The following is a 13,468-nucleotide window of genomic DNA, read 5'->3' as shown; positions in this document are numbered from 1 at the left end:
GGTGGGTGGTATTGGTGGGTGGTAGTGGTGGGTGGTATTGGTGGGTGGTAGTGGTGGGTGGTAGTGGTCGGTAGTAGTGGTAGTTGTGGGTGGTAGTTGTGGGTGGTATTGGTGGGTGGTAGTGGTGGGTGGTAGTGGTGAGTAGTAGTGGTGGGTGGTAGTGGTAGTGGTGGGTGGTAGTGGTGGGTGGTAGTGGTGGGTGGTATTGGTGGGTGGTAGTGCTGGGTGGTAGTTGTGGGTGGTAGTGGTGGGTGGTAGTGGTGGGTGGTAGTGGTAGTGGTGGGTGGTAGTGGTGGGTGGTAGTGGTAGTGGTGGGTGGTAGTGGTGGGTGGTAGTGGTGGGTGGTAGTGCTGGGTGGTAGTTGTGGGTGGTAGTGGTGGGTGGTAGTGGTGGGTGGTAGTGGTGGGTGGTAGTGGTGGGTGGTAGTGGTGGGTGGTAGTGGTAGTGGTGGGTGGTAGTGGTGGGTGGTAGTGGTAGTGGTGGGTGGTAGTGGTGGGTGGTAGTGGTGGGTGGTATTGGTGGGTGGTAGTGGTGTGTGGTAGTGGTGGGTGGTAGTGGTGGGTGGTAGTGGTGGGTGGTAGTGGTGGGTGGTATTGGTGGGTGGTAATGGTGGATGCTAGTGGTGGGTGGTGGGTGGTAGTGGTGGGTGGTAGTGGTGGGTGGTAGTGGTGGGTGGTATAAACACTGCACTGTCAATGCTGAGGCTCATCTAATGGCCTGGACTGGCCAGCTCGTAACGCACGTGGCGAGACAGAGGGAGAGAGTGGGGGAGAGACAGACACAGACACAGAGAGAGGGAGACACAGAGAGAGACAGACAGAGAGACACAGAGAGACAGAGAGAGACAGAGACAGAGAGACACAGAGAGAGAGAGAGACAGAGACAGAGAGAGTTGAGTGAGACAGAGAGACAGAGACAGAGGGAGAGACAGAGAGAGACAGAGAGACAGAGAGAGACAGAGACAGAGAGAGAGTTGAGTGAGACAGACGGACAGAGAGAGAGAGACAGAGACAGAGAGAGACAGAGAGACACAGGGAGACAGAGACAGAGAGAGACAGAGACAGAGAGAGACAGAGAGACACAGGGAGAGACAGAGACAGACACAGAGAGAGACAGAAACAGAGAGACAGAGACAGAGGAAGAGACAGAGACAGAGAGAGACAGAGAGACAGATAGAGTGGAGAGAGACAGAGAGAGAGACAGAGAGACACAGAGAGAGACACACAGAGAGAGAGACAGAGAGAGACACAAAGACATAAAGACAGAGAGAGAGTTGAGTGAGACAGAGACACAGAGACAGAGAGACACCGAGACAGAGAGAGACACAGAGACAGAGAAAGACAGAGAGAGAGAGAGTTGAGTGAGACAGAGACACAGAGACACAGAGACAGAGACACAGAGACAGAGAGAGTTGAGTGAGACAGAGAGACAGAGAGAGACACAGAGACACAGAGACAGAGAGAGACACAGAGACAGAGACACAGAGACAGAGAGACAGAGAGAGAGAGAGACACAGAGACAGAGACACAGAGACAGAGAGAGTTGAGTGAGACAGAGACAGAGAGACAGAGAGAGACACAGAGACACAGAGACAGAGAGAGAGTTGAGTAAGAGAGAGAGAGAGAGACAGAGAGACAGAGACACAGAGACAGACAGAGAGAGAGACACAGAGACAGAGAGACAGAGAGAGACACAGAGAAAGACACAGAGACAGAGAGACAGAGAGACAGAGACACAGAGACAGACAGAGAGAGAGAGACACAGAGACAGAGAGACAGAGAGAGACACAGAGAAAGACACAGAGAGAGAGAGAGACAGAGAGAGAGTTGAGTGAGACAGAGAGACAGAGAGAGAGACAGAGAGACACAGAGAGAGACAGAGAGACAGAGAGAGAGAGTTGAGTACGAGAGAGGAGCTCTATGTACTTTAAACAAAGGCAGCATTGACAGAATGAGCTGATGGGTGGTGTTGACGCCGTTTGCTGATCACGTGGCCCTTGAAGATGCTGCAGATGCTGATGATGATGGTAGCATACATACAGTGATGAACACTGAACCCTGTGGGAGCCTTAGTCTGGCTCTGTGAGCCTCAGTGATTAACACTGAACCCTGTGGGAGCCTTAGTCTGGCTCTGTGAGCCTCAGTGATTAACACTGAACCCTGTGGGAGCCTTAGTCTGGCTCTGTGAGCCTCAGTGATTAACACTGAACCCTGTGGGAGTCTTAGTCTGGCTCTGTGAGCCTCAGTGATTAACACTGAACCCTGTGGGAGCCTTAGTCTGGCTCTGTGAGTCTCCCCAGTGATTAACACTGAACCCTATGGGAGCCTCAGTCTGGCTCTGTGAGCCTCAGTGATTGACACTGAACCCTGTGGGAGCCTTAGTCTGGCTCTGTGAGCCTCAGTGATTAACACTGAACCCTGTGGGAGCCTTAGTCTGGCTCTGTGAGCCTCAGTGATTAACACTGAACCCTGTGGGAGCCTTAGTCTGGCTCTGTGAGCCTCAGTGATTAACACTGAACCCTGTGGGAACCTTAGTCTGGCTCTGTGAGCCTCAGTGATTAACACTGAACCCTGTGGGAGCCTTAGTCTGGCTCTGTGAGCCTCAGTGATTAACACTGAACCCTGTGGGAGCCTTAGTCTGGCTCTGTGAGTTTCACTGATTAACACTGAACCCTGTGGGAGCCTTAGTCTGTCTCTGTGAGTCTCCCCAGTGATTAACACTGAACCCTGTGGGAGCCTTAGTCTGGCTCTGTGAGTCTCAGTGATTAACACTGAACCCTGTGGGAGCCTTAGTCTGGCTCTGTGAGTCTCCCCAGTGATTAACACTGAACCATGTGGGAGCCTTAGTCTGGCTCTGTGAGTCTCAGTGATTAACACTGAACCCTGTGGGAGCCTTAGTCTGGCTCTGTGAGTCTCAGTGATTAACACTGAACCCTGTGGGAGTCTTAGTCTGGCTCTGTGAGTCTCCGTGATTAACACTGAACCCTGTGGGAGCCTTAGTCTGGCTCTGTGAGCCTCAGTGATTAACACTGAACCCTGTGGGAGCCTTAGTCTGGCTCTGTGAGCCTCAGTGATTGACACTGAACCCTGTGGGAGCCTTAGTCTGGCTCTGTGAGTCTCACTGATTAACACTGAACCATGTGGGAGCCTTAGTCTGGCTCTGTGAGTCTCAGTGATTAACACTGAACCCTGTGGGAGCCTTAGTCTGGCTCTGTGAGTCTCAGTGATTAACACTGAACCCTGTGGGAGTCTTAGTCTGGCTCTGTGAGTCTCCGTGATTAACACTGAACCCTGTGGGAGCCTTAGTCTGGCTCTGTGAGCCTCAGTGATTAACACTGAACCCTGTGGGAGCCTTAGTCTGACTCTGTGAGCCTCACTGATTAACACTGAACCCTGTGGGAGCCTCAGTCTGGCTCTGTGAGTCTCAGTGATTAACACTGAACCCTGTGGGAGTCTCAGTGATTAACACTGAACCCTGTGGGAGCCTTAGTCTGGCTCTGTGAGTCTCCCCAGTGATTAACACTGAACCCTGTGGGAGCCTTAGTCTGGCTCTGTGAGCCTCAGTGATTAACACTGAACCCTGTGGGAGCCTTAGTGATTAACAGTGAACCCTGTGGGAGCCTTAGTCTGGCTCTGTGAGCCTCAGTGATTGACACTGAACCCTGTGGGAGTCTTAGTCTGGCTCTGTGAGCCTCAGTGATTAACACTGAACCCTGTGGGAGCCTTAGTCTGGCTCTGTGAGTCTCCCCAGTGATTGACACTGAACCCTGTGGGAGCCTCAGTCTGCCTCTGTGAGCCTCAGTGATTAACACTGAACCCTGTGGGAGTCTTAGTCTGGCTCTGTGAGCCTCAGTGATTGACACTGAACCCTGTGGGAGTCTCAGTGTGGACGTCTGGACTCACTCTGTCCCTTGCGGATTTTCCCGTTGTGGGTGAAGTCTCCCGTCTGCTTGTTTCCTACACGCGGGGCAACAGCGATGAACAGGTCACTATACACTATACACTACACTATACACTACACTATACACTACACTATACACTACACTATACACTACACTATACACTACACTGCACTATACACTACTACACTATACACTACTACACTATACACTACACTGCACTATACACTACTACACTATACACTACTACATATACACTACTACACTATACACTACACAATACACTACTACACTATACACTACACTATACACTACTACACTACACTACTACACTATACACTACTACACTATACACTACTACACTATACACTACACTATACACTACACTATACACTACTACACTATACACTACTACATATACACTAATACAATATACACTACACTATACACTACTACACTATACACTACTACACTATACACTACACTATACACCACTACTACACTATACACCACTACTACACTATACACTACACTATACACTACTACACTGTACACTACTACACTGTACACTACTACACTGTACACTACTACACTGTACACCACTACACTACCACTCCCAGACACACCACAACACCCCACAACACACTACCCCATTACACCACTACACTACACCACACACCACTACCCCACTACACCACACTGCACCACAACACACCACAACACAACACTACAACACACACCACTACACCACTACACTACACCACACCACACACCACTACACCACACTACACCACTACACTACACCACAACACACTCAACACTACACCACACTACACCACTACACTACACTACACCACTACACCACACTACACACCACTACACCACAACACACTACACAACCCAACTACACCACACTACACACCACTACACCACAACACACACGACTACACACACCACAACACACCACACCACACTACACACCCCACTACACTACACCACAACACACCACACTACACCACAACACGACCACACTACACCACAACACACCACACTACACCACACTACACACCACTACACCACAACACACCACTACACCACTACACTACACCACACTACACAACCCAACTACACCACACTACACACCACTACACCACAACACACACGACTACACACACCACAACACACCACACCACACTACACACCCCACTACACTACACCACAACACACCACACTACACCACAACACACCACACTACACCACACTACACCACAACACACCACACTACACCACACTACACCACTACACCACACTACACCACACTACACTACACCACTACACCACACTACACCATTACACCACTACACACTACCCCACGACAACACAACACTACACCACTACACTACACCACTACACACTACACTACACCACTACACACCACTACACCACACCACTACACACTACACCACACACTACACCACTACACCACACTACACACCACTACACTACACTACACACACCACTACACAACACCACAACACACCACACTACACACACCACTACACCACTACACTACACCACAACACACCACACTACACCACACTACACCACTACACCACTACACTACAGCACACTAAAGCACACTACACTACACCACTACACCACACCACTACACCACTACACACTACACCACTACACACTACACCACACACCACTACACAACACACTACACCACTACACACTACACCACTACACACTACATCACACACCACTACACCACTACACCACACCACTATACTACACTACACACACCACTACACCACAACAATACACTACACCACACTACACCACAACAATACACTACACCACACTACACCACACTACACACACCACTACACACACCACTACACACTACACCACAACAACACAACACTACACCACTACACACCACTACACACCACACCACACTAAACACCACACTACATCACTACACACTACACTACACACTACACTACACACTACACACTACACTACACACTACACTACACACTACACTACACTATACACTACACTATACACTACACTACACACTACACTATACACTACACACTACACCACACTACACACTACACTACACTACACACTACACTACACACTACACTATACACTACACTACACACTACACTATACACTACACACTACACTACACTACACACTACACTACACACTACACTACACTACACACCACACTACACTACACCACACTACACTACACCACACTACACACCACAACACACAACACACCACATCACTACACACTACACTACACACTACACTACACACTACACTACACACCACACTACACTACACACTACACTACACACTACACTACACACTACACTACACTATACACTACACTATACACTACACTATACTATACACTACACACTACACTACACTACACACTACACTACACTATACACTACACTATACACTACACACTACACTACACACTACACTATACACTAGACTACACTATACACTACACACTACACTACACACTACACTACACTACACACAACACACCACATCACTACACACTACACTACACTATACACTACACTATACACTACACTATAAACTACACTATACACTACACACTACACTACACTACACACTACACTACACACTGCACTACACACTACACTACACTACACACTACACTACACACTACACTATACTACACTATACACTACACACTACACTACACACTACACTACACACTACACTATACACTACACTACACACTACACTACACACTACACTACACACTACACTATACACTACTACACTATACACTACACACGACACTACACTACACACTACACTACACTACACACTACACTACACACTACACTACACTATACACTACTACACACTACACACTACACTACACACTACACTACACTATACACTACACACTACACTACACACTACACTACACTATACACTACACTACACACTACACTACACACTACACTACACACTACACTACACTATACACTACACCACGTGGACTTTACCTTTCTTTTTGTCCTTCGTCGCTTTCCCCTTCGCCCCTCCTCCCCTCCCCTTCCTCCCCTCCTCCTCCTCCTCCTCCTCCTCGTCCACCACCTCCACCTCGTCCACCTCGTCCACCTCGTCCACCTCCTCCTCCTCCTTGCCCTTCTTTCCCACACCACCACCACCACCACCTGCTGTGCCTTTCACCCCCGCGGCGACCGATTTCTTCGGAGCCTTCCCGGCCGCCGCCGCCGCCTTCGTGGTCTTGGTCTTAGTCGCCTTCTCTCTCCGCCGCTCCTCCACCTCCTCCACCTCGTCCACCTCGTCCACCTCCTCCTCCTCCTCCTCCTTGCCCTTCTTACCCACACCACCACCGCCTGCTGTGCCTTTGCCCCCCGCGCCGACCGATTTCTTCGGAGGTTTTCCGGCCGCCGCCGCCGCCTTCGTGGTCTTGGTCTTAGTCGCCTTCTTCCCCCCGGCCGTCTCTCTCCGCCGCTCCTCCTCCACCGCCTCCACCGCCTCCTCCACCGCCTCCTCCTCCTCGGCCACCACCGCCTCGGCCTTCTTCGGAGGCTTCTTGACTCCGCCCGCGGCCGCGGCCGCAGCCGCCTTCGTGTCTCCAGCGGCGCCGGCCCTCTGAGGCGACGGCTTCGGCTTCGTCGGCTTCGCTGTCTTCGCCCGCAGAGACTCCACCACCTCCTCCGCCTCCACCGCCTCCTCCACCGCCTCCTCCTCCTCGGCCACCACCGCCTCAGCCTTCTTCGGAGGCTTCTTGACTCCGCCCGCGGCCGCCGCGGCCGCCTTCGTGTCTCCAGCGGCGCCGGCCCTCTGAGGCGACGGCTTCGGCTTCGTCGGCTTCGTCGGCTTCGCTGTCTTCACCCGCAGAGACTCCACCACCTCCTCCGCCTCCACCTCCTCCGCCTCCACCGCCTCCACCTCCACCTCCGCCTCCTCGGCCACCACCGCCTCGGCCTTCTTCCCCACTCCACCACCGCCACCACCGCCGCCGCCCACCGATTTCTTCGGAGGCTTCCTGGCCCCTGCCACCGTCTTCATCTTCGTCGCCGCCTTCTTCATCGGCGTCTCTCTCGGCCGCTCCTCCACCTCCTCCTCCTCCACCTCCTCCACCTCCACCTCCTCCTGCTGCTGCTGCTGCTGCTGCTTCGTCTTCGCCTTCTTCACCACTTCCCGCCCGGCCCCAACACCCGGACGCCTCGCCGGGTTCTCCGTCTCGTCCCCGGTAGCCCTCGATCCTCCTCCTCCTCCTCCTCCTCCTCCTCCTCCTCGTCCACCTCGTCCATCTCCACCTCCTCCTGAGGTGGTAGCGCCCACCGCCGTCTCCCGGATTCTAAGGCCAATGACCCTGGAGGAGGATGAGGAGGAGGAGGATGAGGAGGAGGATGAGGAGGATGAGGAGGAGGAGGCTGCGGCAGGCTTCTTGTTCCCCGCTAGGCCCGGACTCCTCCCGGCGTCCCGCCCGTAGCCCCCGGCGGCCGACGGCGACCATCGGAGAAGCCACTCCGCTCGCCCCTCAACGCCGCCAACGGAGGCGGAGGAGGAGGCGGATGAGGAGGAGGATGAGGAGGCGGATGAGGAGGAGGAGGCTGCGGCAGGCTTCTTGTTCCCCGCTAGGCCCGGACTCCTCCCGGCGTCCCGCCCGTAGCCGCCGGCGGGGGTCTTCAGCGTCGCCGTTTCCACGGCGACCGCCGCCACCAGGGCCGCCGCCACGGCCGCCATCGCCAGCAGAGCCGCCGCAGCCGCAGCAGCCACCAGGGCGAAGGCGGCGGGGACCGGCCGCGGGCCGAGTCGGCGCGGAGCGAACATCCTGGACTGTGCACTGGTACGTGCGGTGCCACCACTGGCGGTGCTACTGCTACTGTGGTACTACTGGCGGTACTACTGTGGTACTACTACTAGCAGTGCTACTACTACTGTGGTACTACTACTAGCAGTGCTACTACTACTGTGGTACTACTACTAGCGGTGCTACTACTACTACCACTGTGGTACTACTACTACTACTGTGGTACTACTACCAGCGGTACTACTACTACTACTGTGGTACTACTACTAGCGGTACTACTACCAGCGGTACTACTACCACTACTACTGTGGTACTACTACTAGCGGTGCTACTATTACTGAGGTACTACTACTACTACTGTGGTACTACTACTACTACTGTGGTACTACTACTACTACTGTGGTACTACTACTGTGGTACTACTAGCGGTACTACTAGCGGTACTAATAGCGGTACTACTGTGGTACTACTACTAGCGGTACTACTACTGCAGTACTACTACTGTGGTACTACTATTACTGAGGTACTACTGCTACTGTGGTACTACTACTAGCGGTACTACTACTAGCGGTACTACTACAAGCGGTACTACTAGCGGTACTACTATTACTACTGTGGTACTACTACTAGCGGTACTACTACTGTGGTACTACTATTACTGAGGTACTACTGCTACTGTGGTACTACTATTACTGAGGTACTACTACTACTGTAGTACTACTACTAGCGGTACTACTAGCGGTACTACTACTACTAGCGGTACTACTAGCGGTACTACTACTACTACTGTGGTACTACTACTAGCGGTACTACTAGCGGTACTACTACTGTGGTACTACTAGCGGTACTACTAGCGGTACTACTACTAGCGGTACTACTACTGTGGTACTACTACTAGCGGTACTACTACTGTGGTACTACTACTAGCGGTACTACTACTAGCGGTACTACTAGCGGTACTACTACTACTGTGGTACTACTACTACTGTGGTACTACTACTACTAGCGGTACTACTACTACTACTGTGGTACTACTAGCGGTACTACTACTACTACTGTGGTACTACTAGCGGTACTACTACTACTAGCGGTACTACTAGCGGTACTACTAGCGGTACTACTACTACTAGCGGTACTACTACTACTGTGGTACTACTACTACTAGCGGTACTACTAGCGGTACTACTACTACTGTGGTACTACTACTACTAGCGGTACTACTACTACTAGCGGTACTACTAGCGGTACTACTACTACTAGCGGTACTACTACTAGCGGTACTACTAGCGGTACTACTACTACTGTGGTACTACTACTACTAGCGGTACTACTACTAGCGGTACTACTAGCGGTACTACTAGCGGTACTACTACTACTAGCGGTACTACTAGCGGTACTACTACTACTAGCGGTACTACTACTACTGTGGTACTACTACTACTAGCGGTACTACTACTAGCGGTACTACTAGCGGTACTACTAGCGGTACTACTACTACTGTGGTACTACTACTACTGTGGTACTACTACTACTATCGGTACTACTAGCGGTACTACTACTACTACTAGCGGTACTACTACTAGCGGTACTACTACTACTACTACTGTGGTACTACTACTAGCGGTACTACTACTACTACTGTGGTACTACTACTAGCGGTACTACTACTACTAGCGGTACTACTACTACTACTGTGGTACTACTACTAGCGGTACTACTACTACTACTGTGGTACTACTACTAGCGGTACTACTACTACTAGCGGTACTACTACTACTACTGTGGTACTACTACTAGCGGTACTACTACCACTACTACTGTGGTACTACTACTACTACCTGCGGTACTACTACTAGCGGTACTACTACCACTACTACTACCACTACTACTACCACTACTACTGTGGTACTACTACTACTGCGGTACTACTACTACTACTGCGGTACTACTACCACTACTACTACTGGTGGTACAGGTACCTGCGGTACTACTACCACTACCTGCGGTAATACTACTACTACTACTACTGGTACAGGTACCTGCGGTACTACTACCACTACCTGCGGTAATACTACTACTACTACTACTGGTACAGGTACCTGCGGTACTACTACTGCGGTACTACTAGCGGTACTACTACTGGTGCTACTGGTAGCTGGTGGTACTGCTACTACTGGTGCTACTGGTAGCTGCAGTACTACTACTACTGGTGCTACTGGTAGCTGGTGGTACTGCTACTACTGGTGCTACTGGTAGCTGGTGGTACTACCACTACTACTACTGGTGCTACTGGTAGCTGGTGGTACTACCACTACTACTACTGGTGCTACTGGTAGCTGGTGGTACTACCACTACTACTACTGGTGCTACTGGTAGCTGGTGGTACTACTACTACTGGTGCTACTGGTAGCTGCAGTACTACTACTACTGGTGCTACTGGTAGCTGGTGGTACTACTACTACTACTGGTGCTACTGGTAGCTGGTGGTACTACTACTACTGGTACTACTAGTAGCTGGTAGTACTACTCCTGCAACTACTATTGGTGCTACTGGTAGCTGGTGGTTCTACCACTACTACTACTGGTGCTACTGGTAGCTGGTGGTACTACCACTACTACTACTGGTGCTACTGGTAGCTGGTGGTACTACCACTACTACTACTGGTGCTACTGGTAGCTGGTGGTACTACCACTACTACTACTGGTGCTACTGGTAGCTGGTGGTACTGCTACTACTGGTGCTACTGGTAGCTGGTGGTACTACCACTACTACTACTGGTGCTACTGGTAGCTGGTGGTACTACCACTACTACTACTGGTGCTACTGGTAGCTGGTGGTACTACCACTACTACTACTGGTGCTACTGGTAGCTGGTGGTACTACTACTACTGGTACTACTAGTAGCTGGTAGTACTACTCCTGCAACTACTATTGGTGCTACTGGTAGCTGGTGGTACTACTACTGGAGGTACTACTACTACTGGTAGCTGGTGGTACTACTACTACCACTACTACGACTGATACTACCACTACTACTACTGGTACTACTATTGGTGCTACTGGTAGCTGGTGGTACTACTACTGGTACTACTAGTACTGGTACTACTACTACTGCTGCTACTGGTACTACTGGTAGCTGGTGGTACTACTACTACTGCAGGTACTACCACTACTACTACTGGTACTACTTTGTAGCTTGTGGTACTACTACTACTGGAACTACTAGTACTGGTACTACCACTATTACTACTGCTACTACTGCTACTACTACTGCTACTACTGATACTACTGCTGCTGCTGATACTACTACAGATACTACTACTGCTGATACTACTACTACTGATACTACTACTGCTGATACTACTGCTGCTGATACTACTGCTGATACTACTACTGATACTACTACTGATACTACTGCTGCTGCTGATACTACTACTGATACTACTACTACTGCTGCTGTTACTACTACTGCTGATACTACTGCTGCTGATACTACTACTGATACTACTACTGCTGATACTACTGCTGCTGATACTACTACTGATACTACTACTGATACTACTGCTGCTGATACTACTACTGATACTACTACTGATACTACTGCTGCTGATACTACTACTGATACTACTACTGATACTACTGCTGCTGATACTACTACTGATACTACTACTGCTGATACTGCTGCTGATACTACTACTGCTACTACTACTGCTGCTGATACTACTGCTGATACTACTGCTGCTGATACTACTGCTGCTGATACTACTGCTGATACTACAACTACTACAACTACTGCTGCTACTACTGCTGCTGCTGTTACTGCTGCTGTAGTGAATGCCGCTCAGCCGCTGCTGAACAACTTCCAAGACCACGCCCCTTAACCCGTCTCACTCACACCCCCTGAAACATCATCACCCTGAAACATCATCACCCCGTCTCTCTCTCACACCCTGTAACACCATCACCCCGTCTCTCTCTCACACCCTGTAACACCATCACCCCGTCTCACTCACACCCCCTGAAACATCATCACCCTGTATCACCATCACCCCGTCTCACTCACACCCCCTGAAACATCATCACCCTGAAACATCATCACCCCGTCTCTCTCACACACCCTGAAACATCATCACCCCGTCTCTCTCACACACCCTGAAACATCATCACCCCGTCTCTCACACCCCCTATAACATCATCACCCCGTCTCTCTCACACACCCTGTAACATCATCACCCCGTCTCTCTCACACACCCTGTAACACCATCACCCCGTCTCACTCACACCCCCTGAAACATCATCACCCTGTAACACCATCACCCCGTCTCTCACACCCCCTGTAACACCATCACCCCGTCTCACTCACACCCCCTGAAACATCATCACCCCGTCTCTCTCACACCCCCTGAAACATCATCACCCCGTCTCTCTCACACACCCTGTAACATCATCACCCCGTCTCTCTCACACCCCCTGAAACATCATCACCCCGTCTCTCTCACACCCCCTGAAACATCATCACCCCGTCTCTCTCACACACCCTGAAACATCATCACCCCGTCTCTCTCACACACCCTGAAACATCATCACCCCGTCTCTCTCACACACCCTGAAACATCATCACCCCGTCTCACTCACACCCCCTGAAACATCATCACCCCGTCTCTCTCACACCCCCTGAAACATCATCACCCCGTCTCTCTCACAC

At 50.9% G+C, this 13,468-nt stretch overlaps 1 protein-coding gene across 2 annotated transcripts in view; it reads right to left on the bottom strand.

Annotated features, from left to right (window-relative positions):
• LOC116957717 (uncharacterized) overlaps nt 1-12,712 on the bottom strand; it is an 86,011-nt gene extending 73,299 nt beyond the window's left edge. The window contains exons 1-2 of one of the 2 annotated variants that reach the window (XM_076057537.1): nt 6,979-12,712; nt 3,903-3,956 (exon numbers count right to left, since the gene is read on the bottom strand). In XM_076057537.1, the coding sequence (XP_075913652.1) occupies nt 3,903-3,956; nt 6,979-8,782 (1,858 nt within the window). In that variant the 5' untranslated portion in view covers nt 8,783-12,712. The remainder of the gene's footprint in view (nt 1-3,902; nt 3,957-6,978) is intronic. The other variant, XM_032980038.2, reaches the window with a different exon arrangement.
• Nucleotides 12,713-13,468: the final 756 nt, after the last annotated feature.

The sequence above is a fragment of the Petromyzon marinus genome, chromosome 83 (assembly GCF_048934315.1).
Source record: "Petromyzon marinus isolate PM22_M1 ecotype Great Lakes invasive population chromosome 83, UKy_Petmar_22M1.pri1.0, whole genome shotgun sequence".
Lineage (NCBI taxonomy): Eukaryota > Metazoa > Chordata > Hyperoartia > Petromyzontiformes > Petromyzontidae > Petromyzon > Petromyzon marinus.
Note: the sequence above shows the minus strand (reverse complement) of the source record. Positions and strands in the feature narration are given on the sequence as shown.